Genomic DNA, 27,730 nt, shown 5'->3' on the forward strand with positions numbered 1-27,730 from the left:
AGGGCTGGAGGACAGGAATGATAGATGTACTTGAACGATTCGAGTGTGAGATTAAAGAAAGATTCCTGTTGTGGAGTCGATCAACGCAAACATTGTATATCACGGCAAATCACAAGAGTAAAATATATCTTTAACCCGCTCATATGGTTCCCCCGTCAGTACAACTTCTCGCCCTTGACGGCAAAATGATGGTCTGCAGCAAGGGCGTCATCCGAGTCGGTGCCACGGGCGGTTCCCTCGCCATCCTGCCTGACGCCTTCCATGGGGATAGGCGCAGCATCCGTCTCGTCCATGTCTTCGGGGAGGACAAGGTTGAGAATCATGTTGATGATGGTAGTCATGGCGAAGCCGGTCTCGACAACGAGGGTGATGGCGTCCAGGAAGCCGCGCAGGCCGGTGTTGTCCCCATGGTAGGGAAGGACGTGGCTGAAGTAGCCGGTGACGAGGACGCCGCCGTAGCCGAAGACGAAACCGGCCGTGAGGATGAAGCGGCTGCGGCGGTTGAACACGACACCCTTGTTGATGATGGCCATGCCGGAGACGGCGACGCTGGCGAAGAGGAAGGTGGTCATGCCGCTTGTTCGCAGTCAGCGGATTGGCTCACATGTTTTCTCTAAGGAACAAAAAGAAAAAAAAAAAGAAAAAAAAGGCCGGCCAGAGGAATGGAATTCATAGTGGGAAGACGAACCCGAGAACAGGGGAAGGGATCGCAATGAGCGAAGCGGCAAACTTGGAAAAGATGCCCATGATGATTAGGAAGAAGCAGCAGCCGTATCCGGCGGCTCGGCTGGCGCAACGGGTGAGGGCAATGATGCCGTTGTTCTGAGAGAAGGTGGTGACCGGGGTGAGGGTCATGAGGGACGCGAGGATGCCGTTGATGCCGTCGGCCAGCACGCCAGCCTGAATGCGAGATTCATAGGTCTGCCCCTGAACTTCAACGCGGGAGACGTCGCAGGTGGCTGTGATATCACCGATGGCCTCGGTAGCACTGGCGGGCGGGAAGAGGCTGGTTAGTCAAAGTCGTTTGGAACACAGGGATACTACTGTTGAAGGGTTGTAGGGAAAGGGGAACCTTCGTACCAAAGAATATAGACGGCCATCAGAGGGAGCGCCAAAGGGCCGTACAGAGAGAGTTTGAAAGTGTGCGTCCAGATGAATGAGGCGACGGGGGCATTGTCGATGCCAGAGCGATCGAAATACCCGGTCGAAGCGGCAATGATGCAACCGACTGGGTCAACGAGTCAGTATGGGTGTGAGATTGATAGAAAGACGAAGAGGAACAAAAGTTGAATTCACCGAGAAGACCGACAATGACGGAGCAAGACTTCATCATCGGAGAACCAAATCGCTCGCAGAGGATAATGGCGACGAAAACCGAGAACCCCAGGCCAAAGTATTCGGGCGATCCCCAAGGCAAGGCGCTGGGGGCGGTGATATCCGGGCACCGCTCGAAGAGGCCGACGGCGGTAGAAGGCGAAGAGCAAGGCCCGGTGCCTCCCATCCAGTTCTTGAAACCGCTCTGGATGAGTTTGACGCCGATGAGGAGAACGGTGGGACCGGTGACGATGGGAGGGAAGATGCGCAACAGGATGCGCGGCGGGACGAAGGCGAGGATGATAAGGAGGAGGGCCGTTATTGCGCCGGTGCCGAGGATGGCTCCTGGAGAGCACAAGTTAGTCGAGGCAGGGGAAAGACGAGAAGGAGGAATGAAATGGGGGTGGAGATGCGGTGGATGGCAACTCACCATAGCCGTCAGGACAGGGCAACTTGGTGCCATCGGCGTCTGTTGGACAGAAGCCGTTGCTGTACATCTGATCCAGAGCGCCTTGGGCGACGGGGATGATGGAAAAGCTGACGCCGACGACGGAGAGCAAGCCGGTGCCAATGTAGTAGCTAGGAAGGGCCGGTCAGCAGGGGTAAATAAAATAGAGGAATAAAATACATCAAGGGGTTCACTCAAGGGATATACTCACGGAGTCTTGTAGATGCGGAATCGGGCGATCTGGACCATTGACAGAATTCCCGACACGATCAACGCTGTGGATACGAGATATTGCTGCAGTTCAGGATCCAGGTTGGCGCCAGCAGCACCACTGATGAGTAGAGGAGGTGTAATGACACCGGCCAGCATGCCTGCGTCCGAACCGAGTCAGATTTGCGCAAAAGTGGCCTGCCGTCGCAGGGCCGGGGGGAGAAGAAGTACCGAGGGCATGCTGAAAGCCGAGGAGGAGGGCGAGGAGAGTGGGCATCAGGTCATGGAGGCCGAAGAACGGGGGGGCATGTCGTGGTCGCTTCATGAAGGGGATATTGGGGGTGAAGAGAAAAGCGTAGTCGTATGTGCCGATGAGACCGTCCTTGGTGAAAAGGGCGTGTTTGACGCTCCGTATCCGGTCGCCCATGGTCTTCTTTGATGGCGTCCCAGGGACGATCTGCGAGGGGCCTTGGTCCTCGTCCATCTTTTCCGTGCTTCGCAGCCGTGGATCGGTATGTTAGGGGTGAATGAATGGGAGAGAACCTGGGCTGTCGTCTTCAATGTCTGGACAGACGGCAGAAATTCGCCGCCGTTGAAAAAGATCGGCCCTATCTATCGCATGTGGGGTGGAATGGTGGAGATGACGGGTATGACAAGACACAAGGAGGACATGGATACGTCAACGCTCTGTTGGTAACCAGAATATCTTGACCGGTAACAAGATTCCAGGAACGAAGCGTAACGAGGTTCTCCAGGTGTATTTATGGAGGTCGCTTCACCGTTTCAATCGCGGGAAAGATAAAGACGGTGGCACGACATGTCTATCAGAGACATTACTAGAGCTGGAACGAGGAGATAAAGACATGGTGGGGTGGCCAGTGAGAGAGCCAGGACGGGGTTGGCGATAGGGATCGAAGGTGCCTTTCGTATACGAGTTTGCGGCTTGTGACGAGGGAGGCACAGGGCCTGCGCGACAGACAGACAATGATTGTTTCTTTCCCCTTCTCTCCCCCGCTCGTCCCAACAGGTGTGTCGGCCGCGTGGGGGAGAGAATTCTCCGGCGGCCGGGACATCTGTGACCGGCCGGCTTTGGGACGACGCTGCGTGTTCCCGTGCCCGAGATCGCTGTGGCAAGTGTGGCAAGTAAGCGGCGTGTGTGGCTTTGCCTGGCCTATCACCTCGCCAATTCCTCTCACCGCTTGGCTTCTGTTATCGTCCAAAGACGGGTTTGACGAGATAAGGAAGTCAACGCGCGTACCTAATAGAATATACCACGTATCTGGTGTTCGTCCTGATAAGCAGCCAAATCGCGAACCATCCCAGGCCCTGGACCAGAAATAAAGCTCACTCTAGACCCAGCACAGGATATTATTTAAACCATTTACACGGGACCAGTTTGGATCTAACCGAGTCTAAGACTCTAGTCAAGGATGGAAACGTAGGGTATCTATCAACGGTGCAAACACCATCCCCGACCCAGCCGTGGTCAGTCGTACTCATAGACCCGGAAACGAAAATTCAGACGGCTTCTTGGGCTTCTTGGCAAACTTCCTCCGCTTGCCTCGCTTCTTGGGCCGATCCGAATCGTCACTGTCCCCGTCGTCATCGCTATCGTCATCCTCGTCACTACCCGCGGCTCTCTTGCCGCTGCCACCCGCACCATCGCCCTCGTCGTCGCTATCGTCGTCCTCGTCCTCGTCCTCCTCGCTGTCACCACCCTGCAGCTCCGACAATTCCTGCCAGACCTTGACCGTCCGCCCGCCCGCGCTGATGAGCCGGTTGTGACAGTCAAACGCCACCGACACGGCCGCCTCGGCGTCGTCATGCCGCAGGACCGACCCGGGCTCGGAATCCTGCTTCCGCCTGACGAGGTCGACCACCCGGAGCGTGCCGTCGCCGACCGCCACAATCATCTTTTTGCCCCAGCCGAGCTCGGCCGGCACGAGCGCCAGCGCGTCGATGCTCTCGCCGCCACCCCGCGCCTGGTCCACCACGATGCGCTCCTGCTGGTCGTCCCATGCCCCGCGGTCCCACAGCGTCACCACCCCCGTCGACGTCCCGACCGCCACCATGCCGTTGTTCCTGTTCTTCTTGGGCCCCAGGCCCGGTACGAACGTGGCGCACAGGAGCTCGTCCTCCTGGTCGTCCGACTGCCTCATCACGCCCTTGCGCCAGTCCGTCGCCGCGAGCGTCGTGCCCCCCGTCGTGATCCACTGCTTGGGTACCCCCGACGTGCTTTCGGCCGTGGGCGGCATCGCCACGATGGCGCTGATGTAGTCGTCGTGCGGAACGTGCGTCTGCGCCGGCTTCTGGTTCGGTGCCCCGTCGCGGAGGTCGATGAGGTGTAGCGCCCCCGAGTCGCACCCGAGGAGGAGCGCCTGCGGGTTGAGCGCGTGGAGCATGCTGGGGCCGTCGGGTTCGCCCGACCGGGCGGGGATGGCCATCTTGCTGATGACTCGGCCGTCCTCGGGGGAGAAGTGCTTAACCAGGCCATCGGTGCCGGCGGAGTACATGGCTGGCATTTGTTAGAACAATCAAAGCAGCCTAAAAAGAAAAAGAAGAAAAAAAAGATGAAGCAAAAAGGAACGCACCAGATCCATCGTAGCTGTATGCTAGAGTTCGACAACTCCCCTTGTGGCGTCGTGTCTGCCAAACCGTGTCAATGGTACCCCTCCCGCTCTCCCCCGGACTTCTGCCTCCATTGGCCGAAGCCTTTGCCTTGCTAGCTTTACTGGCATCGTCGTCGTCATCGTCGTTGTCTTCGCTTGCGCTGACCGCGGGAAGTCGGAATGTTTTGACCCGGCCGTTGGTGAGTCCGACCGTCAAGAGAGGCTCGGACGGATGCAGTGCCGTAGTGAACACATCTGCACTGAGCGGCAATGTACAGAGGTTTTCCAACATGGCTGCGTCAATTGCGGCAGTGGAGCGTTCAACAGAAGAAAATGAAAAACAGAGACGAAAAGAAGTAACACGGGAGATGCTTCCGATGGAAATATTATCCGATATCGGTTGGGTTATGGCGGGTTTATTCGATTATTGTCGGCAGGGCAGGAAAAGAAAATAAAGAAAAAAGAAATCTGGGTCTAGGCTCCGATTTTTTGAAACCTTATCGGTGATACCTCAGGTACAGAGAATTCCCCGTGTGGAACCTCCGATCGGCGCTTTCTCACCGAGTTGACCCGTCTCGGAGAAAGCTACCCCGCACAACCGACCTCCCCGCATGGGTAGGAGGTTGCTATACTAAGTAAGGTAGACATAATTCGTAGGTACTGCTGTAGCTACATGTACCTGGATTCGATCTCGAGGCTCACAACCTACAGAGACGCAGTCCTGATATCATGCCTTTTTTTTTTTAGTGCCTCATACAACTGAACATTCCAGCCATGGAGATTCGTTTGTTCCTCTCAACCGTCTTGCTATGGGCTACCATATTGGCCCCTACCAACGCTGCCACCTCGTCCAGGAGATGCATCATGTATCTGACTGGGTAAGTGCCTCGCGGCCTCATTTCCCCGGCCTAGCCATGGGAATGACCATGGAATGGTACTGTAACAACTAAGACGATGCGAGTCAACACAATGTCGTGCCGAACCAAGACCTCCTATCTAAAGTGACGCATGTCGCCCTCGCTTTCATGCGCTCCAGCACCTTCAATGCGGACCATGCCCCTTCTGAATGGCCACTGTTCACTACCGTGGAGAAGGCCCGGTCCCAGTTCCTCCCCGGCACCAAAATCATGGTCGCCATCGGTGGATGGGGCGACACAGCCGGCTTTGAAGAGGCTACGGCAACCGTTGATTCCAGAGAGCGATGGATCCGAAACGTGGCAGCCATGGTCCAGGCTACAGGTGCAGATGGTCAGTTTCTCGTGCGAGAGCGGCAAGACGAGACGGCAATGACTTACCATGCGAACCGAGGCTGGCCCAACAGGTGTTGATATTGACTGGGAATACCCGGGGTACGTCAGTCGGGAACTCGATGTCAGGGGCATCCAGACACTCGACAAGACCTAGCTAACTCGACCATCAGGGGCAACGGCGAAGACTACAAACGAGTCCCCAATTCTGAAAAGGAATGGCAAATCGAAGCCTACCCCCTTCTCCTCGAATCCCTCCGACGGGCCCTCGGCCCCTCAAAGCTCATCTCGGCAGCCGTCCCCGGCCTACCGCGCGACCTCATCGCTTTCACCGCCTCGACAACGCCGCGCATCGCCGCCCAACTCGACTTTCTCAACGTCATGACCTACGACCTCATGAACCGCCGCGACAACGTGACCAAGCACCACACCGGCGTCGCCAACTCCCTGGCCGCCATCGACGCCTATCTCGAACGGGGCGTCTCCCCCGACAAGCTCAACCTGGGCTTCGCCTTTTACGCCAAGTGGTTCAGGACCGGTCCGTGCCCCGACCCGGAGAACACCGTCGGTTGTCCCACCCTGCTCCTCGAGGATCCCGTGACGGGTGCCGATCTGGGCCGGGCCGGCGGCTTCAGCTGGCACGATCCCGTTCCTGAAGCCGAGGCTGCTTCGTTCGCCCGCGCGCTGAGCGAGGGGAAGTACGACGAGCGCGAGGGGGGATATTACTACTGGGATGAGGAGGAACGTCGTTGGTGGACCTTTGACACACCTCTTGCTATCCTTCGCAAGTTTTCCCTGATAGTCATCGAGAAGGCTCTCGGTGGCGTTTTTGCGTGGGGTCTGGGTGAGGATGCTCCTAGATTCGAACACCTACGAGCGGTCAACAGGGGCCTGAGGATAGAGAGGGAACGGACGAGGGAGAGGAGGATGGTACGGATGAATGATGAGTTGTGAAGTTAAGGCTCGCTCTTTGGCCTAGATGAGTGGCAGGCGTTCCATGATCAGATGTATACAATCTGTCTCATCAGGAGAACAGCATCATGACACGACTTTGGCTCCGTCGCTCAAAACTAATCCCAATGCCATGACGGATTTTCAATTCGCTTGTCTACCATCGCATCCCATTACTCCTCGCTAACGTCGACTGTACTCTCCTCTTCGCCCTTCCCACTTTGTCTCTCTATATAAATAAATACACATTACATGCCCGCTAAACCCGTAACCCGTGCAGTCTCTTTCTTCAAAACTTGGCTTCTATACATTTCCCACCTAGGCCAAGCCGAAGCAGTTGGCGTAATAAGTAACAGTGGCACTCCAATCTGTGAAGATGCCAATAATGCCGACGTCCTGGGCAAGGACATGCAGCAGCTCAAAGACGTCGCCGTCGCGGGTAATCACGTCGGAGATGGTGCTGAAATAGTAGCCACCGCCGGTCGCGCCGATGATGCCGCTGCGCTCCAGGGACCAGGCGATGATGTCCAGGCCAAGCGCCTTGGCCTGGATGGCGTATTCGCTGGGCACGATGGTGCCGTCCTCGCCGACGGTGACGAGGTAGAAGAGGGGCGGCGCGACAATGTTGACGCCGTCGGCGACGTAGCTGGTCAGGTTGGCGATGGCGGCCGGCATGGTCTCGGCCGTCTCGCCCACCGAATCGAGGAAGACGGCCTGCGGGCCAAAGTCGGGGTCGTTCTGCACCCAGTAGAGCACGTCGTCGTAGAGGAAGGACTGGAGGAAGACGCGCGACGGGTCGATGCCGAGCTCCCGGTAGTCGTCGGCGATCTGCTGCGCGTAGTCCTCCTGGGTGTAGTCGCCCTCGAAGGGCATCTCGACCTCGGGCGTCTTGAGCTCGGGGGCGAAGATGAGGCCCAGCTCGTCGGTCAGCTGGATGTGCTCCTTGTGGGTCAGCACCTTGCCGCATGTGCCGTAGAGCTCGGTCCGCCAGCTGGGGGTGCCGAGGAGGTACTCCTCCGGGGTGGTGGCCTGGTTGTTGGCGCCCTCCATGCGGGCGCAGAGCGTCTTGAACTCGTCAACGGTGATGTCCGAGGTGCAGCACTTGGCCTGGGCCGGCCGGCCGTCCGACGCGGGCTGGAACGGGACCGTGCACTTGGCGTTGAGCTCGGGGCGGGTGACAATGTCGGTGGTGTAGTGGAGGTCGCACTGGGAGTGGCGGCAGACGAGCTCGCGGTCCTTGGTGAAGGCGACGTCGCACTCGAGCGCGCCGGAGCCCATGCGCGCGCCGGCCAGGTTGGACTCGAGCGAGTGCTCGGGGATGAAGAGCGTGGCGCCGCCGCGGTGGCCGAGGTTCCAGGGGCTGGCCTTGAACTCGTCAATGCTGGCGCATTCCCGGAGCTGTTCCTTCAGGGGGCTGTCCTTCATCTCGTCGATGAGCCAGTAAGGACGCACGCCGACCTCAATGTGCTCGATGGAGGTGTAGTCGAACCTGGCCTTGCAGGACGCCTTCGCGCTCACCTGGACGGCGACGGCGAGGCCCGAGACGACGGCGGTCTTGATGTGCATGGTTTCTCTGTCCTCTTGAAATCCGCTTCAAGCCAGATTCAATTGAGTGTCAACTGACGCGAGGACGAGGTCCAGGTAGGTTGTGAAAAGAGCACGGGAGAAGAGAGGAGAGATTGAGGAGCGCGAGGGGCCAAACACGAGGCACAAACAGAGTAACGACCCGTGCTTATGTAGTTCGAGTTAGTTCGTAATAAGCAGGAGGTCGGCGTCAACGTGCAAGGGGGCAAATGGTCATGTTATTCCTTCGCAGCAGTGAGTTGGCGGGTCCAAGTGGAATCCTCATGGAAAACGTGCCTGCATGGAGTATTCCAATGGTCATTCTCGACTCGATTCCAAGCTTCCAAAGAGGCAGGTCCCCGCTTGGATTGGGGATGCCATGGCCGGTCGTGTTCACGACATGACATCCGCCCGGAGAAACGTTCAAGACACGGCAAGGGAAGCATGTGGCGGCACATGTCTAGTTCTCGAAAGTGTGGAGATGGAAGCAGGGCGGCCTGGGGATTTTGTTCCGACTCGTACGAATGGACGGCGGTCTTTAGAGACACGTGGGGAGGAGACAAACGAGGACGCTTTTAAAGGAGGTCAAGAAACGGAGAGCGAGCGGGGTACCATACACTGGCCGATGACGCTGCACATGGTATTTACTACGCATACGAAGTATGTAGATGTCCGTGAATGTGTGTAGAAGTACCTCGACTATGACAAGTACGAAGTACGATATGGGAAAGATGAAGTGTCGAGCTTAGAGTGCGGGACACAACATTGCGTAGAACGGTGGGAGATGGGTAATTACAGGAAAGACAGCAAGGGACAGAAGTGCCGATGTATAACGCACTTTACTGCAGGTACCTCTACATCTCCAGGAGCTGGCTAGTGGATCCGTGCTAGGGATGCACCGTGCTGCATTCTAAGCTTACGATTCGTCGATGAGCTGACTAGAAGGTCCTGCCTCGGTCGGCTTCACATCAAACCTCCAACAAACAGACGCCAAAGCCGAGGAGCAACCAAGAGTACTTGTTTCTTTCCGAATTCATGTCTCCGCGTCACTGCTCAAGATCCAACAGTGATAATAACATATTCGTACATACAGGTAGGTACAATAGTGTGCTTGTACGAGTACCTATAACGTAAAGTGCAGCTAGGTAACGCATCGACCTATAGGGCGGCGCTCTGAGGGAGCTCCGGGAGACACGGAGTACCGGACACGGAGTGCCGATACTCATTCGTGTTTCTATGCACGTGCCATAAAACCCGGGACGGGAAGCTAGTGCGGGTATAGAGTCAATCACCGTTCAATCCTCCAGCGGATTGCGAAAGCTGTGGTCTCTAACCTTTCAACTGTGAAAGATCAGACGGACAGTTTCGTTGAGAAGCCTCCGACACCACAAGGATATACTTAAAACTACCTAGTCAGTGCGATACTTTCAAGGTATCGATTATTCGACGGGTGCTTCATGATGGAAGAGTAAATTCAGTGCGTCCCATTATTCTTCTGCATCTTCGTCTTGTCTCAGCTATCATATTAACAAGACGCGCAAATCTTGACACTGAAGACATTGCTATCTTGTAATAGCCGACTGATTCCGCATCTGCAACCGAAGCGTGCGTGTAACGATGCCGAGATGAACTCCAACAAACCCATCTCCCATTAGCAGCCCAACCCCGCCCAACCACCACGGGAACCGCAGCCCCACAAGATATCATAGGAAAAAAAAAATGAATAGAAAAAGAAAAATAGCAAAGGGTATCTCCTCGGTATGCGTCATGCAGAACCGTATTTCAACAACATTCCTTCTGGCTCTTGCCTTTATCCAGCCGTAAGTCCCCGTAACGCACGGTGGCATTCACCGCGACCGACAGCCCTCGTAAGGGCCGTGTCCATTTCGCACCCCCGCCTCCGCACTCCATCATTGCAGACGAGTCGGAATACGTCAGATTGGAAGATAGACAACCCGTGCGATCGTATCCCGGCCCTCTCCGTCCCTTTATTTCTTCTCCCCATCGAGTCCGAAGCGACGCCCAAGCTTACACACCGGCGTATGTGTTGGCGGGAGCAGAAGGGGCCTCGGAAGTCGCAGGCGCAGGCGCTGTGGAGCCCATCTGGGGCTGCGTGGCCGTGGGGCTGGCGGTGGTGCTGCCGCCGTTGCGCGACCGCAGGAAAGCGAGGACATCGAATACCAGGAGCGCAGTGAAGACGATCCAGATGAAGAAGCCGAATGCGACACCGGCCTGGGCGACCCGGCACAGGTTGAAACCGCTACACCTAGCGGGGCCGACGAGGGCGGCGTAGGCGATGGCTCCGGCGAACCAGAAGAGGGTGGTGACTGCGAGGAGGGCGAGCGACGCGAACTGGTGGAACAGTTGCGCAAAGTAGATCGGGGTCAGGCCGAGATACGCGACCACGAGTAGCGACCAGACCGAGTTGAAGACCATAAAGTTGACTTCATTGGGAGACCAGCGACCAAAACCATCGGCAGCTAGAAAACGAGGCGCACGCAGACCGTGTTAGCGCGACCAAAGTTCACTGCGATGGAAAATAAAACTGGGCGTGGTGAACGCGCCGGGCTGGGGGTGGTGGGTCTTATGCCCTGTACGTACCTGCAGCGGTCAGGGCGAGCTCGACGAAGCTGAGGACTGCCGCCACGACCAGCAGGATCTGCGTAAGGCTAAGAGGTAACCGGTCCAACATGTTGGAGAGATAGATGGCGATGCTGTACTTGTTGTGGGGTTGTTGTGGTTTCGGTACGTAGTGTATTCGTAGTTGAAATCCTAGGGGTCGCGAGTAATATAGGAACGAGTGTGACTGGGTGTAGGTATTATGTAGAGATCAAAGGAAAAAGAGAAGATGGAGAAAAGGGGATTCGTTGTTTTAAGGAATGCGGAGATAGAGAACCGTTTCTATTTAAGCGGCTGGCGGGTAACTACCATTGGGGAGATTGCGCATGCCCTTCATTTATGTATGTGACTGGGAAAAGGAAAATAAAAATAAATGCCCAGACACCTTATGATCTGCTTCGGCACAGACTAGCATCGCCGACAAGGCGACCAAGCAGAAATTCCAAGAGGTACCCACCCAGAACCTTCTTTTACATGGTCATTAGGCCCCAAAACGAATGCAGAACAAGAATAGCGCGCCACTATCCTCTGTTTCGATTACTGGAGATGAGTTGGGAAAAAGGGAGGCATCCAAGCCAAGTGAGCCAAGCCTGGTGGTGGGCTTGGTGATGTGGGTACGTTGTACTCAAAAAGTACCCTAGTATCTGAATTATGTGAGGGCGGCCACACGAGCTTGTTAGCGAGTACAAGGCAAAAGTGACCTCATTCGCATCCCATCCGCTGGTCTGAGTGGGGCTCTCGACCCAGGACCCTGGCCGTTCGCCGTTGATGGCTTTTCTGGGTGGGTCAGTCCCTTGACGATGGCGAATGAAAGTTCTCGAACTTCAGTCTAGCGCAGCCAATGGGGTGCGAGTCGAAGCTAGGGTCATTTGCAAGATTGCAGCCACTTTGGGGCTGAGGGAGGTGAGGACCATGGACAGGGAGCACTGGCGTAACGATGGCTCCGAATGACCAAGTTGGGGATTGACGGTTCGTCGAGTAAACTACGTGGTACAAAATGCACAGCGTACACCTCCGCCAGGATTAAGAAGGCTAGTTGTACGCTAGAGTAATTCCTAATTACTGGGACGAACCCGGAAACAACTGGCTCCCCGGTGTCGGTCCTCTTCCCGCGGAATGTCCAGCGCGACGATGCCTCCGGCACGCATGTTCGAACGTCATGCCTCCCAGTAAGTGGGAAACTTCTTGTGAGACGCCAGCCACATGAGTCACGCGGGGTATGGTTGATAAGGCATGTATGGAATACACACCACTTCGTGTATCGTTCATAGTCGCTGTAGAGGTTTCTTCAGTATTCGTAGTACACGTGTAGTAGTGATGGCTTTCACCTGTGGGGTTCACTCACGCGGACATGACCCCCAGAGCCTGCAGGGTTACATTGCACGTTTTGGCGTTCTCGTTTCATACCGCCATTAATCCTCCACATCGAACCCGACACCAACACTGCAGATCCCTGATATCCATTCTCGATGGCTCGCTAAAAAGCTCGCGCTGATTTGCTGCCAACGTGACATATCCATCGAATGCATTCCTACCCTACCTACGAAGTACAACGACGCGGCAGGCTTTTCCAGAGATTTCTCCCATCTTCGCGGCTACCCTGACCTAGATTTAATTAGCCGGCGAAGTGCTTACAGCTTCATTACGACGACTGTACAGACTCGGAGTTCCTTTGCTACTTGTACACTACATACTATTAGGTACTTCCCAGACCTGAGGATCGATCCGCGACTAGCGCATGCAGGCCGTGTGTGGAAACGAATACGCACGGAATCGTCGTAAGCGTCTCAGGGATGCATCGACTAACCGACTACGTCCCTTCGTCCCTTACAACGCAAATATCAGGAAAACGGTGCTTACTACTGGCGTAGGTACTGATCTCGTTACCGCCCCAAACCCCCTTTCGTTCTGACATGCTGCCGGACTCCCTCGGCGGCAAGCAGAGTGACGCGGCCGACCCGGACATTTGAATATGCACTCTAATCTCCAGGGTCTTTTGCTGCGGCGATTCAGGTGGCGCAGCACTGCCGCGGGGCGGCCTTGGCCCTGTTCTCTGTCGATTCCACCCATTCCGCGGAGAAGACGTACATACAATGTACTACGTGAGAACGGCGATATTTGAACTCGAGGATATATGTATTCGGCAGGGAATGCCACCGCCGCCCAATGGAACGATGTACAGGTGGTTCACTGGATCAGAGAGCTGAGCCTTGTCTACTCGGTATTGCATGCCATCTCACTTGTATCCGCCGACATCAAGATATGCACCAGCCTCACGAGCCGCTCACCCAAAAACCCTTCGGATTCCCCCCGAGTCTGTTAGTCAGCGAGATCCTCACTCAAGCTTTGGCTATCAGAGCCGCAATATTGGTCGATGGCCGCGATGCGATCACCCAACTGCGCCATCTCGGCACCCATGAACCCCTCCCATCTCCGTGGTCTGGATGCCGCTGTCGCGGCCGGACACGACCAGGGTCTGCCTACCAGCGCTTGGATGATAAGCGACGGGGTTCTCGTCGACAGCCCACAGCCGGGAAACCTTATTGCGGTCTGCATCGACCTGCATCTCGAGTATTGGACCATGACGCCCCATCCAGCGCCATGACCCGGGAACTGCTCGGGGGCCTCCGGTGTCCTGGGAGTCTGGTGTCCTGGGGCTGGCAAGTGTAGCAAGTGTATGTATGCTTGCGAGGATCAAGAATGTCTCTGGTTAGGCGTGACCCTGTTCATTATGTCCCGGGATATTACCACATCGTACAAAGACTGCGCCGAGCTCTTGGCGAAGAACTTATATAATTCTGGATAGCGCCTGGTTTGGTTCGACTATCGGTCAAGTCAAAGGACGACGTGTGTGATAAGACGTGGGGCTCCAAAGACCCTTCCTCCTCGGCGCACTTTACTTGGACTGGACTGTACGGGCGAGAGAGAACATAGGGAACATACAACCTACCGTGCATAGCGGAAAAGAAAGAAAAAAAGGTGGGGTCCCGAGATGATCGGCTCCCTCCCGAGTCCAAGGGAGACAGCGACAGCACGGGGCACGGTGACGAAGAAATCCCGAGACAACCAGCTGCATGGAGTAAAAAAGGCATCACATGTCTCCATCTGCTTTCCGGAGAAGGACCTCCCTGTCGTGAGAGGCCGTGAAACGTTTCTGACATTACCGGCTGGAGCAGAGCCGGTCACTTATATCGTCTTCTCAGTAATAGGGAGCATGCCCATCCCCGACTACACAAGCATGTCATTGAAACATGCATATTGGATTAAACATATTGATTTGTACGCTCAACAAGTAGTCAAGGCACGGTCTCAGTAGCCACTGGGAGCACAATACGTACACCGCAGACAGAACAGAAAGGGAGGGAGCCGGCGGTCGATGGAACGCAACCCAACCCGTTGCCCCTCGCTTAAGACGACGCGCTTCCGTCTTCGCCTGCCCGTCTCCGGTTAGCTCGGCTTAGTGGGTCGAAACACAACCTCAACCCCAACCCACATGAATGCGAAATAGAGACCGTTTTAATAACTACGCCTCGTTGGCTCAGTGGTAAAGCGCCTCACTAGTAATGAGGAGATCACTGGTTCGATTCCAGTACGAGGCAAGTTGAAATGTCATGAGGACATAAACTTTTGTCCGCTCATGGGACATTTTCATTTTGCCGAGCATCTGGTTGGTTTTTTTTTTTTTTTTTTTTTTTTTTTTTTTTGTTTCCTTTTTCAGTTCCTTCACAGCGGGTCACTCGCAGCACTATGACAGTGCTTGTGGCGGTTTTGCGGCCAGGAATTATCACAGGTTTGGGACGCACCCTATATCAACTCGCCGATGATGATTGTGACCGTTCTACTTAGTCCGACTAAATATTCGTGGTAAAAGGAGGGCGCCAGTTTATGAGGAACGGTCCATTTAAATCAACAAAGTCCGCCTATAGAGGGAGCCTTCTGGCCTTCGCCGCGTTCAGCGACAGCCATGTCGACTTTAGACGTTCGTAGTATTGTGTGTGGACAATGAGGATAGGTGCAACGTAAACAGGTGCCCATGGTCTTACTTCGTACTTGCCAACTCGAGTATCTCCCGTCCCATCGGTCCCGTCAACGGCTTGTAAAAAGGCAAACATCTGACGAGTCTAAAGGGACGCATACGAATGGGGATGTTTCTCGCGCACGTTGCTGGTCGTTGTTGTATGACTGGCCATTCACTTCTACCCCACAGTCGCATCCAGCGATGTTGGTTGATTGCCCGCCATCGCCACGACGCCACCGAGGACGCCGGACGGGAAAGGCGTCAGACCGTTAATATCACCCGTACGGCAAAGCCACCCATCCATCACGACCCACCAGAGGATTTGCAGTGGTGTATACTTCGTACGAGGTGCGAAAACATCGTGGCACGGTGATCAGCCTATTGTCCGACTGTTCGGCCTGGGCCGCACTTACACAATGAAGACCCTATCAGCGTCCCGACCTGGCGGCCACGCGACGATCTATCCCGACGCAGGAGGTGTTCCACCCGTTCAGTATCGACGCGCCCGCCCGTTCGGTGACCTTGGGTACTTAGTATTTGACTCCACCGTAATGTAGATTGCCCATGATCGTCACCGCCATCCCCACCACCCTCGCATGTAGCACGACGTCAGCCTTATAAGACGAAAAAATCTGGGACCAGTGCGTCTGTGCTACCATAGGTACTCTACGATGCTTCATCGGTACCTTATCAACTTGGCTGGCTGGCCTCGGCCGATCCCACCGAAATCTAGGTATCTATTGTGTGTATCTCGTTTTCAGTGCACAGCACACGACATGGAATGCCCACCGGAGCTGGGACGACGAAGGTCGTCGCAATCTCAACTTTGGCGGTGTTATGTGCATAAGCAGCGGCTAAAGCAGCGCTGACGGGAACCGAGAGGCGATACTCGCTAGTTCCACCGACGAGTTCAGCCACAATCTAGCACTTGAGGAAGCATAGGAATCTTGGGTATCGCTAGATACTACTCTGTACTGTTCGGCCCGAGAATGACTAGGTAAGATGGTGGAAGGTACTTCGTAGAAAGTACGGATGGTGATGGTGTTGTTCCGCCCAGTACTGATAAGATACCCGGGATCGGAGAGTCACAAGTAGACGCCCTGATTGGTTGGATTTTATCAACCCACAATGGGCGCCCCGGCAACGGCAGAAGGTGCGGGAGCGATCCTTCGACGCCAGTCAACTCGGACCAAGTCTCAGGGTCTAGCATTGTCCCAGCCCCTCCTTTTACGGATAGACATCGGCTGATGTACTTCTACATGTTTTCCGACGTTCCAGTCTCTCAACAATGGCATTGATACCTTGATTATGGGTGACGGAGCAGTGGGATATACGATTCCAATGCAAGAAGTCTCAACCTCATTTTAGAATAATATAGTACACACGACTTTGCGCAATGTCGGGACGATGAAGCGTATAACGAATCCGACGTCATAGGGACTGTAGCTTTTGACCAGGGTATTCCCTACTTCATACAACGTACACGATGACATGGCCATAGCTTCCACGCAAATAACCAACCTCCCCTCCCCCAGCTTGCAGATAAACCCTACATGCAGCCAACCAACGTACCTACTTCGTACATTGGTCAGATTTCTTCGATTACAAGTATCCGTGCCCACCTGCTCCTGCAACGTGCCGCCCATTTAGCTGCTCAATGTTCCTCTTCTAGAAAAAACCAGCGCAACTTCCATCTTCATCACATTTCCACCCGGACCCCGCCACCGACAGACAAAGCAGAAACGTCCCGAGACTGCCCGCCATGTGGCTATTCACCATCTTCTTCGTCTTTTGGCGATTCATGCAAATCACCACCCTGGTAAGTCGAGACTATAAGAGAATCAAAGCCGAGTCATCGTCACTCACGAATAAAACCAAAAACAGATCCCCGTGGTGGGCATGCTCGCCTGGTTCGTCCAAGGCTACGTCGAATCCAACGCCCTGACCCCCGACTACATCCTTATCCTCTTCATCGTCTCCGTCCTGGCCCTGGCCTGGGCCCTCTTCACCCTCTTCAGCTACCACCGCTCCTCCACCAACGCCACCTGGGTCGCCATCGTCGACCTCCTCTTCGTCGGCGCCCTCATCGGCTCTGTCTACGCCCTGCGCCACATCCGCAACGTCGACTGCAACAACGTCGCCCGCGACGCCGACTGGAACCGCCACTTCGCCTCTCTGGGCGTCATCACCACCGGCGCCTGGGACTGGGTGTCCAGCAAGCCTTGCTCCATGCTCAAGGCGTGCTGGGCCTTTGCCATTATGAATCTCATCATGTTCTTCTTCACCAGCTTCCTGGCCTGGTTTAGCGGTGACGGCCTCCGCCGCGATACCCGCTATGACAACTCGTACCGCGATGGCGCCCGCTCCTCTTCCCGCCATCATCATCGTCATCGCAGCAGTAGCCGTCGTTCTCGCTCGTACCAATCTCGGCCCAGTTCGCATTCCCGCCGTGTTTATGTCTGATATTTTGTTCTTTTTGGGAAAGTGGAAGGACAGAAAAAGAAACCAAGGGAGAGATGGAAGAGAAAGGACATTCACGACGACATCCACGACATTTACGACGAAAGAACAACTCCGATACGATTGAAATAGTTTCGCCAAGTTGAATTGGATGGAAAACTGTGGCTTAATTAGGATACCATGGCCATTCATCGGCTTTTATTCCTCACGAGCAAGCAAGCGATCTAACGACCAAGCCGCCATTTTGCTAGTTGGTCCTTTTGGCCAAGCTTCTTTGACGGCGGCTCTCCGGTCATACACATCGATGGCTTTCATAGCCAATGTCAAGGCACGCCCTGATGACGACTTTCGCTTAATACGAGCTGACGTTTTGCTTCTACCTTTATGCTCCCTTTTCCTGCAGACTAGGGGAACAGAGAAAGAAGAGAATAATCATTGGAGTCCCAGCGGGTATCTTGGAGCAATTTTTGGGTTATCGCATCTTCTATAAGCCAGCGCCGAGGAAAAGGGTGTCTTTGAAATGAACATGCAACGAGCACCAGGGCCATGGGAGGTTTCGAGTTCTACGAAGTATCGAATGACCTTGCCCAGGTCCGCCAGAAAGTGTATATATGTATATATTAACCCCTGGTGTTCGTTTCCACGGCCTTCCCCAGTCTATGTTCGGCTGCCGTCCTCTCCTACTGTGTATCCCCTCGCCACGCCGCTTCGCCCTTCTTCAACCACTGTACTCCTCTCGTCGCCGTCAAAGTCCGTGCCGAGACCCTGCCACGTCCGTCGCGACCGCAGGAAATCGGCCCCGGGGCTCACCACGCCGTTGATGGTGGCCACCTCCCCTGCCGCAGCCGTCTTGACCAGCGCACTTGATTCCCTTGCAGACACCGATGCGTCCGCGTCTCCTCCGCTTTGGCTGCCGGTTTTCTTTTTCGTGTGTCCGTCGGCCACAACCCTCATCGGACGGCTATGGCTGACAAGCTTGCCGGTCCGCAAGTCGAACTCGGGCGGCGCCGATTCTTCCCCTTCGACGCCGCCGTCATCCACCTCCGCTTCCAACCCCTCGTCTTCCTTCGCCTCCTCGTTGGCATCCTGGTTGGCATCCTGTAGCTGTAGTTGCTCCATCTTCTCGATCCCACCCCACCACTCCAGCCCCCACAAGCGCTCGCTCTCGGGCCGCAAGGCGACCTCGAGCTCGAACGGGGTGATGACGGGACGGTAGAATCCGGCGTCTTCCTCAACCAGGCCGCTCTCCCAGCACCCGACCACGACCCAGCCGTCAATCTCGGCAAAGTTGGCCAGCTTGGCCGGGTTCAGCTTGCCGACGACGACGGTGTAGCTCTTCTTGCCGGCGTCGGCGATGCGGCGGCGCAGCAGGTCGATGGTCGGGAGGTAGTTGGCGACGCTGAGGGTGTTGACCAGGATTCCTACCACGCCGGCGCTGGCGAGGGTCAGGACGCGGGCGAAGCGGCGGCGCAGCAGGGCGGCGGTCATGGCGGTGGGGTCTTCGATGCGTGGTGGGAGCGAGGTGGTTGTGGCGGTTGGTGTGGTAGGGAGGACGTGGAGAGAGGCGAAGCGGCTGTGCAGGGCGAGGAGGAGGGCGGGAGGGGGCGCGGCGATGTGGAAGAGGGAGTATCCGGTGAGATCGACGTCGTCGTCTAGTTTGGGACTGGATTCGTCTTCGACGGGGGCCGCTAGTCTCCGGTTGGGAATGACACCAGCTGGGTTGTGCACGACAACGGTGCGTAGGACGTGTCGGTAGCCCTTGGAGTGCAGGCGTGAAGTCAGCGGCTCGACGTGGTCTTGGTAGGTGATGTCGGCCATGAGGACCACTTTGGCGGCGTCGGGGTCGGGGAATTGGGTCTCAAAGGCGGCGGCGGCAGCGTCGAGGTCGAGGATCTGTTGGGTGAAGACATGGATGACGGGAAGGCGGGAGGTCGGGGAGAGGCAGGCACGGCCGTAGTGCACGACAACCTGGGCATCGGCGTGTTCGGCGGCGATTTCGTCGACACAGCAGGCGCTGTAGGAGGTGTCTGCTAGGATGTAGATGCGCTCGTTGGTCGGCTGTTGCGCATTTTCCGGCCGTGGTGGTGTTGACTCGGTCGGACCATTCGTTTCCGTGCCTCCTTTGCCCTCGAGCGACTTGAGAGTAGAAGGGGGGTTTTCCTGGGCGAGGGCCCTGCTCAAGGCTTCAACTACCCATCCGGCATCGCGCAGCATATGGTCTGGAAATTGAAGGCCAATACGGCTCCAGCCTCCCTCCTTGATCTCGCGCGCGGTGCGGCGGATCTCGTAGATGGCATGAAGTTCATCGTCGGTTCGTGGTGGGAATTGGCCGGCCGGCTCTACTGCTATTGGGGTCGGGTCTTCGAAGATGTGTTCGGCCGGTGTCGAGAGTACTGGCGGTGCGGAAATGACTTCTGATTCTGCCATTATGTAGGAGGACAGGAATAGGCATGCGTCAAGACGAGTTTACTATCATATCATGGCGGACGTCGAAAGGGGATCGTTTCTTTTTGGCGGGGTACGCACACAGTATAAGCATAGTGCGAAATACAGTACGTACCTGCGATGAAATTTCGGTCGCTCTGCCCCTCCCCCGCCAAAGATAAGATAAGCAGTATTTCGTAGGTAGGAGTACGAAGTACTCCACCTACCATGGCTGAGCTTCTTGGAATGCAGCTCCGTACAACGCATTGAGTGAGGTTCTGAGATGCCATTGCCTCTGTTCGATGAATGAACCACTTTCCACGATTCTTTACCAAATATTAAGAAGTTGCTTCTTTGTCTATTTACTTTGTGCTTTGGATATAATCTCTCTCCGCCGTCGCTTTTGGCGGAAGATGCCTGCGCAACCAGGCTGAGACCATGATCATCACCCAGAAGATTATATATACATGGGGTAGGCGGACTTTTCTCATCTGAAAACCTTCCTCGCCGGTTATTCCCTTTATTTTCCCTTCCTCGAATGTGCAGAACCCGAAACATTTCCCATAAACATACAAAAAACCAGTCTAACCTCGGTGGAACCCAACAACCAGTCTATTAGAATATCTTCTTCACGCTCCAACCGACGGCCAATACCCTCGCTGCAAGGAAGAACCCTAGCGCGAGAACGTACGAAAGACCAGCAAACACGATGAGGGCCATCCAGCCGGTGTCGCTGTGATTCCCTGCTTCGAGAATGGCCCCGGCGATGGGCAGACTAGTGAGTGTGCCGAAGCTGGCCACCATCAGCCCCGTCGAGAGGAACCGCGCGTAGTCCCGGGGGTCACAGAGCTGGCCGAGACACACGGGCGTGAGTCCCAGGTTACTGCCGCTCGCGAAGCCAAACAGCACCGCAAAGGCGATGAGCATGGGCTTGGAATCGCCCGCCGGCAGCCAGAGGCCAAAGACGGTGGCGACGCACAGCGCGATGGTGGCGAGGATGACGTTGAACCTCCCCAGCTTATCCGCGACGAAGCCGGGCAGGAACCGACCAATGACCGACCCGGCGTTGAGCAGCGACAGGAGCGTGTACGAGTCGGTCGGGTCGTCCTCGAAGCGCGCGGCGTACGAGACGATAAACGTCAGGGGCACGAACAGGCCCCATTCCATGAAGAAGATGCCCACCGCCGACAGCGTAAACTTGGCGTCCCGGAACATGGTCAGATCCGGCCAGACCGACGCGATGGTGTCCCGGGGCGGCAGACGGGTACGGATGAGCACCGTCGCCGGCACCCCGAGACCCAGGAGGATGAAGCCCAGGATCCGCGCCGTCCACCCGAAGCCCAGGGTCGGCAGCAGCCGCTGCAGCAGGATGGGGAAGACGATGCCGCCGATGCCGCCGGCCGTGGCGGCGATGCCCGTGGCGAAGCCGCGTCGGGCGTCGAAAAAGTGCGCAATGGCTCCGTACGCGGGCGAGTTCAGGAGCGCGCCGCCCAATCCTCCTACGACAGCGTAGGATAGGATAATCTGGTAGTATTCTGGTGGTGCAACGATTCAAACTTAGCAAACATGGACAAATCTCATGGTTCCCAGACATCAACTTTTCCGCTACTCCAGCCAACCCTCTTTCCTCCCGTCGCACTTCTACGTGAGACTTTCCTCCCGCCCACTTTCTTTTCTCGCTCTCCCTTCCGACTACCAGGATAGGTAACCTACCGTCGCAAACACTCAAAATGAGCAGACTGGCCGAGATGAGCAAGCCACCCAGCGGCACGACAATGCGCGGCCCGTACTTGTCGAAGATGGGTCCGACCTGGATGCCCACGAAGAAGACGATGAACAGGTACAGGCTGAAGATCCAGCCAATCTCCGACGACGAATACTCGGACAATTGGTTGGTCGAGAAGTACGATTCGAAGACGGCCGCCGTGTTGATGAGACCGAAAACGGAAAGCATCGCACAGAAGGATCCGAAGACGACCAGCCACGCCGACAGCCCTCCCTCGGGGAAGTCGAGGTTTGTTTCGACTCTGGCCAGCGGTGTCGTTTCTGGGCCACTTTCTCCTCCGTCTCCCCCATCTCCTCCTCGTTCTCTTTCTCTTTCTCCTTCTCCTTCCACTCCTCTTTGTCCTTCTCTTCTTCCTTCTTTTTCTCTTTCTCCCTCTCCTTCCCCTCCTGCTGGTCCTGGGAAAACTCCATTGTCGAGCACCAACGTCTTCTCCGAGTCCTGCGGTTGGCGGGCGTCCCGGCCGGCCATACCCGAGACGTCCTCGAGCGGGCCGGCCGACGGGACGCTGTCGTCGTCGTCGTCATAGGCCTGCCCAGGCCAACGCGGGCGGTTTTTTAGGCAGCTGTCCTCTGCATTGTAGCTGTCGTAGGTCATGTGCAGGGCGGAGTTGATGTCTTGGGGTGCTCGGGCTTGTCCTTGGCGGGTAGTCCGGTAGAGCGATCAGGGCTAACTTGTAAAGAGTTGAGAAGAGAAGAAATGGAAATTTTATTCCCAAGGCGTTGAGGAACGGGAAGAGGCTAATTATTAAGGCACGTTGCCGCGGTTCCGCCCCTTTGGGAATTTCTCCGGGCGAATTTCCAAGTGTGGAACCCAACTTACACGCGATTACAGGCGGATGACAACCATCTTCGGATCCGCGGACGGGTCCGAGTGGAGATGTTTGCTAATGAAAACCATGTGCAACGCACAAGGTCAATCTATTGCTTTGTACGTCGTTATGAAAGGTGTCATTCCTTTTTGCCGTTTGCCAAGAACACTGCGACGTTCCCGGCTCGAGCACTGCGAACGATTTGCCACCGAACGGATGGAATTGTCTTCGGACTCACCGCTCTTTATTTTCCACCTCGCAACACCACTCAACTTGCTCATCATGGGTGTGAAGACAAATCAGAACTTACTTTGTACCTTTCATGATGCGGGAGGCGACGGGCCTCTTCTCCGTCCGTCCCGTCTTAGGTGGCGGACTGCTGCTACCTGCCGGTGCCGGCCGAGAGAGGAGGAACCAACAAAAAAGGAAAAAGGGAAAAGGAAAAAGGAAACCATCTTAGCGTCTACGAGAGCGGAATAACTATGGCTCCGATCAGCAAATTGATACATGTATCCACAGCTGGAACATCGACAGCCAGCTTCAGTTTCGATGGGACTGACTACGAAGTACGATTCTCGATTCTGTTCGTTCAATTGAATCAATCTGTTGCATCGTCAAAATGCTACATGCGGCAATTAAGAGTCTCATCTACTCACCAAATTTTTATCGATCTACCAACCCTACAACTGCCGATTGAGAAGCCACCGCCTCGCACGGTTCATGCAGCGACCTTTTAACTGTCCAAACCAACTTGCAGCCTACGCTCACAATGCCTACCACCGAGGTTATCTACACCAGCTATAAGGACTGGGATGAATGGAATCGCCTGTTTGAAAGCAAGGTCGCGTTGACAGGCATGTGGAACTATATTCGGCCTGACAACCCCCTGCCTCCGCCTACAGCGATCGCCGTACCGGCCCTCTCCAACTACCCTGTCGCCGAAGGCATCGATGTCCCCAAAAACGCCATGGATCTCACCAGCGAAGGGAGATCTGCCTATACACTTGATGTCGATGTCTGGGTCCGAGAGCAGGCGACGTATGACAAATATCAGATGAGCATGTCGGCCCTGCTCTCCTGGATCACTACTTCAATCGCCCCCGCCAGGCGTGAGGACCTTTTTCTGGGGGACGCCTCCGTCCAGGATATTTATGCCGCCGTCAAGGCTGAAGCCGACGCCCACCTCACCCACCGCTCGCTGGATAGCCTCAATAACTACCGTCGTCACGTGTCTAGCCCTCCGACTACCCTCGAGAAAGTAGCCTCCTGGGTGCGGCAGTGGCGGCTCCTACTAAGGAAATGTAACGACCTAGGATATATCGCCCGGCCGCTCGAGTGGGCTGCCGACTTGTTCAACGCCCTGCGCCCCGTCTACAGTCTCTGGGTGGAATTAGCTGAGCTGCGGGATATACGTGGGATCGAGGCTGGCGAGATATGCCCCCGTGACTTGGCAGCCGATGCGGAGCGCAGTGTGGGGTTGACGATTGCCTCGCGAGAAGGGGAGCAGGCGGCTAGGCCTCGTCGTATAGGTCATTATTCTGTCGGCGAGGCAGAAGAGGAGGGGCACGATAGCCCGGCCGCACCACCAAACCATGGCGGGCGGAATGGCGCCCGTCAGAAAATCAACCGCCGAAAAAGGAAACATGATGCCGAAGAAACGGCCAAGTGCATAGCCTGCGGCTTTACAGATCACAACCTCGAGGAATGTTGGTTTGTATTCCCTGAGCAGGCTCCTGCAATTTGGCGTGGGGGAGGTCGGGTGGGGGCGGCGGTGCGAAGAGTAATGCAGGTTGACAAGGACCTCAGTGCTGCTATTGAAGATATCAGGCGCAAGAAAAGGCACAAGGTAACCCACCACACCAGTATCAAAGTGGAGGATTTGACAAGAGAAGAGCCATATCAGGAGACCATGGTTTCGGAGCAAATCCTTGGGTTCTCTTTGGGTCCACCCGACGGGCCCGAGATTTACTAGAAAGACCTGTAGAGTACTTGTATTTAATAGATAATGTCTAATATCAACGCACTATCAGCGCATTGGCATCATCCTACCTCGAATTCTGTCTAGACGTTCCGAGCTGCAGCCACTACTATCTGTCTATCAAGACCGTACATTGCCCTGATCAGATCGACGCGGCCGTTATATATGTACCGTATATATCTAGAAGGTCCTGCTGTTGTTGTGGTTGTGGGTTGGCTACAATCTTGATGCGGACTTGGGATAGTCAGATAACCTTGCCTGCAGACAGTGGAGTGAAGGAATATTGGCACCGAACGAGTCCGAAGAGGGGACTTGGTAGTCAAATAGCTTACTGTCCTATAATCATACTTGCAAGTCGCCTCTTTTGTGCCACCTGGGACTTAGGGGTAGTCAGGCTGGTTCGGAAAACCGCGGCTGCCCACGGCCCACCACGTCCCCTGGGCTCCGTCCCAACGTACGTCTCGTCTCGTCCCGTTTGTCCCCACTTCACGGCCCGGTCCGGATGCCGCTATTCTCACTTTCTGCCATGCATTCCCAGGGGTTATGTGCCCTTGCATAGGATTCTGAGGTGGGATGCAGTTGGGACCGAGAGCCAACCACTGCCGACACGTTCCAGTTTACATGCGGTGGGCAAGTCCAATCATGAAATGTCATATCTTATCTCTGGCAGCTTTCTTACAGCTGTTTATTACACGTAGAAAAAGCGGGACATGTCATGATACGATGCAGGGAGAGGGCCGTATCCTGGAATCTGAAAGTTGCGGGGTAAGGGTACAGACGGCGCGACAGTCGATACTTATGATGCCTAAGATGAGGCTCGTCCTGTCTTCTCCTAGTCTCTCCCAATGTCACTGCTAGGATTGGCAGCATAGTTGAGAGCAAGTCACAGCTCCAGGTTCTTCCCAATAGTCTCTTATTTGTTCTAGGGCGAGGCCGAGTTGACTGACAGCCGCCATCGCCATGATTATCTATATATACACTAAGCCTCCAACGGGCCAATAGTCAGCACATCCACGCCCTTCTCCAGCTCCGACTTGCTGGGCATCTTGCCGAGGCGCATCAACTCGACCGAGTGCACCATGGCGGGATCCCGGCCCATCGAGGTCATGGCAATCACCGTGTCACCCTTGCAGTAGTATGCCACAAACGAACCCTCCTCGGCGTTCCCCTGGATGACAACGTCGTCCCAGCCACCGACCGTGTTGCCGCAGTACCTCAGTTGCCCTGTAAGGGCCGACCAGAAGACGGGGATGAAATGCTCCGGCTTCACAGAAGGGTCGATGATGTGGGCCGCCACGTTGCGGCCGGCGTTTTGGGCCACGTTCCAGTGCTCGATGCGGGTGTGCTTGCCGTCACCGCCGGGGCCATGGTATGGGAACGTGGCAATGTCGCCAACGGCGTAGACGTCTTGGACACCGGCGGCGCGGAAATACTCGTCCGTCTTGATGGAGCCGTCCTCTTCCAGCTGGATGGCATTGTTGTTCTGCAGGAACTGCGTGGCCGGGGCCACGCCGACGCCCAGGATGACGAGGTCGGCCTCGAGCCTGGTGCCATCCTTGAGAAGGACGGCTCCAACCTTGGACGGATCGGAAGCCGAAGGCTCGGCCTTCTCGACGCCGCTCGAAAGGTAAAACTTGATGCCCTTCCCCTCTAGGCCCTTCTGCAGGCCCCTGCCCACATCCTCGCCCAGGACGCGCTCCAGCGGGGCCTTCTCCATGCCGATGACGGTGACCGAGTTGTCGCTAGCCGTGGCGTTGGCGAGCTCCAATCCGATGAACGAAGAGCCCACAATGACAATCTTCTTGCCCTTTTCGCCGATGGCTTCGACAATCTTCTTCGCGTCGTGGACGGTACGGAGCGTGAAAATATTGCCCAACACCTTGAAGCCCTGCAGCGGCAAGGCACGGGGCGTACCGCCGGTGGCGAGGATCAGCTTGTCGTAGGGGTACTTGTCGCCGGCCCCGGTGGTCACGACACGCCCGGCAAAGTCGACGTCGGTGACCTCGCCGTCGACCCAACCGACAGAACCGCTCTCGTACCAGGCCTTGTCCCTCCACTGCAGCTTCTCGACGTCGGTAAGAAGGGCTTTGGAAAGCTTGGGACGGTCAATGGGGAGATATCCCTCGCGGGAGACGATGGTGATGGGACCCGAGAATCCGCCGTTGCGAAGGCCTTCGACTGCTCCGAGGGCACCCGAACCGCCTCCCACGATAACGACCTTGTCGCCGGTTACAGCCGGACCCTTGCATTGGAAGTTGGGCTTTCGTCGGCTACTCTTGATGGCGGACTCTTCGCCCGTCACGTACACGGCGCCGTCTCGTTCAGTGAGTTTGAAAACGGGGAGGGCATCCAGAGCCGGGGCGTCCTCGACATCCCCGGTCTTGGCATTGAAGCAGGCTGGTGATCGTGGGCCAAGTCAGCGACGGGGACGAGTCGTTTTTATTTTGAGGAGAAAGCCAGAGGGACGGTAGGGTGGGTTACCTCCATGCCAGGGGCAGGTCAATCTGCCAGTGGTGGTCAAGACACCCTTCACCAGTGGCGCGCCGTAGTGAGTGCATCGGGAACCGACGGCTTGGACGGTTCCGCCGGCATTGACCAGGAGAACCTTGCCGCCCTCAATGCCCTCCACCTCGACCTCCTGCTTCTCTCCCGGGCGTAGGGACGAGAGCGAGGAGACCAACTTGATCTTATATTCTGCGGGCGCCATGACGCGAGAGCTAGACGAGAAACCCCTCCTGGGTGGTGAGAATGCGAGGCGTTGGAGTCTTGGGGGTGTGAAGAGAAATCGGAAGGGTTGCATAAAGGCAGATGGGGGTAGAGCGAGAGAAACGCTGGATGGGCCCCTAATATAGGTGGGAAGTGATCAGAAGGTCACCCGGATAGAAGAACAGAAGGAGGGGTAGTGGGAGGAGGAGAAAAGGACCTTGATGGTATGGGATGATTGGATGGTGAGATACCTCTGCAGGTACAATAAAGTGTTGCGATATTCTTAACGAGGGGAAAGTACGATGTATTGGGAGGAGGAGGATTTGTAGGATCTGATGCCACTTCAATTCCCGCGCTCCATGTACGATGTACCCTCCCGTGTCCCGTCAGTGACGACATGCTTGGTCGCGACGTTACGTATCGATACGAGTGGAGCCCCACTTGGCCAGTCACTTGCAACGTATTGGTAAGTCTCGAGTTCGTTCCCTGTGAAGTGCAGTATTGGTACACTGTACATACACTATATTCCAAGCACAGGAATCCAATGCTAGTGCTGACTTTAATGCTGGTATTAGTGCTATAATGCTCG

At 55.9% G+C, this 27,730-nt stretch overlaps 13 protein-coding genes and 1 non-coding gene across 14 annotated transcripts; 6 read left to right on the forward strand and 8 right to left on the reverse strand.

The window, feature by feature from the left end:
- Positions 1-155: 155 nt before the first annotated feature.
- Positions 156-2,456, reverse strand: ACRALDRAFT_2104811 (uncharacterized protein; the record flags this gene model as incomplete). The annotated part of the gene is made up of 7 exons (XM_071023210.1): positions 156-576; positions 689-988; positions 1,081-1,228; positions 1,297-1,659; positions 1,745-1,893; positions 1,974-2,133; positions 2,204-2,456. 7 exons carry the CDS (start codon positions 2,454-2,456, stop codon positions 156-158), a joined length of 1,794 nt encoding a protein of 597 aa, XP_070875074.1.
- On the forward strand, positions 2,434-2,907 carry ACRALDRAFT_1063974 (uncharacterized protein; the record flags this gene model as incomplete). Its single annotated transcript, XM_071016888.1, has 1 exon — positions 2,434-2,907. A coding segment is annotated over exon 1 (166 nt), but the record flags the coding sequence as incomplete, so codon positions are not given.
- Positions 2,908-3,327: 420 nt separating this feature from the next.
- ACRALDRAFT_1081935 (uncharacterized protein) lies at positions 3,328-4,890 on the reverse strand. The gene is made up of 2 exons (XM_071019234.1): positions 4,564-4,890; positions 3,328-4,487 (listed from the first exon to the last, which is right to left on the reverse strand). Exons 1-2 carry the CDS (start codon positions 4,871-4,873, stop codon positions 3,469-3,471), a joined length of 1,329 nt encoding a protein of 442 aa, XP_070875076.1. The 5' UTR covers positions 4,874-4,890; the 3' UTR covers positions 3,328-3,468.
- Positions 4,891-5,355: 465 nt separating this feature from the next.
- On the forward strand, positions 5,356-6,782 carry ACRALDRAFT_2103850 (glycoside hydrolase family 18 protein; the record flags this gene model as incomplete). Its single annotated transcript, XM_071023155.1, has 4 exons — positions 5,356-5,459; positions 5,543-5,829; positions 5,903-5,930; positions 6,002-6,782. 4 exons carry the CDS (start codon positions 5,356-5,358, stop codon positions 6,780-6,782), a joined length of 1,200 nt encoding a protein of 399 aa, XP_070875077.1.
- Positions 6,521-8,785, reverse strand: ACRALDRAFT_1063972 (uncharacterized protein). The gene has a single exon (XM_071016887.1). It carries the CDS (start codon positions 8,343-8,345, stop codon positions 7,098-7,100), a length of 1,248 nt encoding a protein of 415 aa, XP_070875078.1. The 5' UTR covers positions 8,346-8,785; the 3' UTR covers positions 6,521-7,097.
- Positions 8,786-9,801: 1,016 nt separating this feature from the next.
- Positions 9,802-11,243, reverse strand: ACRALDRAFT_1063970 (uncharacterized protein). Its single transcript, XM_071016886.1, has 2 exons — positions 10,944-11,243; positions 9,802-10,822 (listed from the first exon to the last, which is right to left on the reverse strand). The coding sequence occupies exons 1-2, from the start codon at positions 11,032-11,034 to the stop codon at positions 10,371-10,373; spliced, it is 543 nt and encodes a 180-aa protein (XP_070875079.1). The 5' UTR covers positions 11,035-11,243; the 3' UTR covers positions 9,802-10,370.
- Positions 11,244-12,592: 1,349 nt separating this feature from the next.
- On the reverse strand, positions 12,593-13,031 carry ACRALDRAFT_210817 (uncharacterized protein; the record flags this gene model as incomplete). The annotated part of the gene is made up of 5 exons (XM_071023365.1): positions 12,593-12,612; positions 12,656-12,692; positions 12,731-12,747; positions 12,813-12,960; positions 12,987-13,031. 5 exons carry the CDS (start codon positions 13,029-13,031, stop codon positions 12,593-12,595), a joined length of 267 nt encoding a protein of 88 aa, XP_070875080.1.
- A 102-nt stretch (positions 13,032-13,133) lies between these two features.
- ACRALDRAFT_2059297 (uncharacterized protein) lies at positions 13,134-13,842 on the forward strand. The gene has a single exon (XM_071021874.1). The coding sequence runs from the start codon at positions 13,224-13,226 to the stop codon at positions 13,629-13,631; it is 408 nt and encodes a 135-aa protein (XP_070875081.1). The 5' UTR covers positions 13,134-13,223; the 3' UTR covers positions 13,632-13,842.
- Positions 13,843-14,488: 646 nt separating this feature from the next.
- Positions 14,489-14,560, forward strand: ACRALDRAFT_t146. The gene has a single exon. It is a non-coding gene; the product is annotated as a tRNA-Thr (tRNA).
- A 2,181-nt stretch (positions 14,561-16,741) lies between these two features.
- Positions 16,742-17,442, forward strand: ACRALDRAFT_1070796 (uncharacterized protein; the record flags this gene model as incomplete). The annotated part of the gene is made up of 2 exons (XM_071017799.1): positions 16,742-16,798; positions 16,864-17,442. 2 exons carry the CDS (start codon positions 16,742-16,744, stop codon positions 17,440-17,442), a joined length of 636 nt encoding a protein of 211 aa, XP_070875082.1.
- Positions 17,443-18,096: 654 nt separating this feature from the next.
- On the reverse strand, positions 18,097-19,866 carry ACRALDRAFT_210815 (uncharacterized protein; the record flags this gene model as incomplete). Its single annotated transcript, XM_071023364.1, has 1 exon — positions 18,097-19,866. One exon carries the CDS (start codon positions 19,864-19,866, stop codon positions 18,097-18,099), a length of 1,770 nt encoding a protein of 589 aa, XP_070875083.1.
- A 612-nt stretch (positions 19,867-20,478) lies between these two features.
- On the reverse strand, positions 20,479-22,243 carry ACRALDRAFT_2105660 (uncharacterized protein; the record flags this gene model as incomplete). The annotated part of the gene is made up of 3 exons (XM_071023260.1): positions 20,479-21,398; positions 21,577-21,972; positions 22,120-22,243. The coding sequence occupies 3 exons, from the start codon at positions 22,241-22,243 to the stop codon at positions 20,479-20,481; spliced, it is 1,440 nt and encodes a 479-aa protein (XP_070875084.1).
- Positions 22,244-23,507: 1,264 nt separating this feature from the next.
- ACRALDRAFT_1063967 (uncharacterized protein) lies at positions 23,508-24,510 on the forward strand. Its single transcript, XM_071016885.1, has one exon. It carries the CDS (start codon positions 23,512-23,514, stop codon positions 24,427-24,429), a length of 918 nt encoding a protein of 305 aa, XP_070875085.1. The 5' UTR covers positions 23,508-23,511; the 3' UTR covers positions 24,430-24,510.
- An 821-nt stretch (positions 24,511-25,331) lies between these two features.
- ACRALDRAFT_1063965 (uncharacterized protein) lies at positions 25,332-27,478 on the reverse strand. Its single transcript, XM_071016884.1, has 2 exons — positions 26,917-27,478; positions 25,332-26,832 (listed from the first exon to the last, which is right to left on the reverse strand). Exons 1-2 carry the CDS (start codon positions 27,140-27,142, stop codon positions 25,415-25,417), a joined length of 1,644 nt encoding a protein of 547 aa, XP_070875086.1. The 5' UTR covers positions 27,143-27,478; the 3' UTR covers positions 25,332-25,414.
- Positions 27,479-27,730: the final 252 nt, after the last annotated feature.

This window comes from Sodiomyces alcalophilus, assembly GCF_042370955.1.
Source record: "Sodiomyces alcalophilus JCM 7366 unplaced genomic scaffold ACRALscaffold_4, whole genome shotgun sequence".
NCBI lineage: Eukaryota > Fungi > Ascomycota > Sordariomycetes > Glomerellales > Plectosphaerellaceae > Sodiomyces > Sodiomyces alcalophilus.

Coding starts and splice junctions, on each gene's coding strand:
- ACRALDRAFT_2059297 (XM_071021874.1), top strand. CDS start 13,224: ATGCACCAGCCTCACGAGCCGCTCACCCAAAAACCCTTCGGATTCCCC.
- ACRALDRAFT_1081935 (XM_071019234.1), bottom strand. CDS start 4,873: ATGTTGGAAAACCTCTGTACATTGCCGCTCAGTGCAGATGTGTTCACT. Junction 4,488..4,563: donor ATACAGCTACGATGGATCTG/GTGCGTTCCTTT, acceptor AACAAATGCCAG/CCATGTACTCCGCCGGCACC.
- ACRALDRAFT_1063967 (XM_071016885.1), top strand. CDS start 23,512: ATGAGCATGTCGGCCCTGCTCTCCTGGATCACTACTTCAATCGCCCCC.
- ACRALDRAFT_1063965 (XM_071016884.1), bottom strand. CDS start 27,142: ATGGCGCCCGCAGAATATAAGATCAAGTTGGTCTCCTCGCTCTCGTCC. Junction 26,833..26,916: donor GACCTGCCCCTGGCATGGAG/GTAACCCACCCT, acceptor CACGATCACCAG/CCTGCTTCAATGCCAAGACC.
- ACRALDRAFT_1063972 (XM_071016887.1), bottom strand. CDS start 8,345: ATGCACATCAAGACCGCCGTCGTCTCGGGCCTCGCCGTCGCCGTCCAG.
- ACRALDRAFT_1063970 (XM_071016886.1), bottom strand. CDS start 11,034: ATGTTGGACCGGTTACCTCTTAGCCTTACGCAGATCCTGCTGGTCGTG. Junction 10,823..10,943: donor GCTCGCCCTGACCGCTGCAG/GTACGTACAGGG, acceptor CTCGTTTTCTAG/CTGCCGATGGTTTTGGTCGC.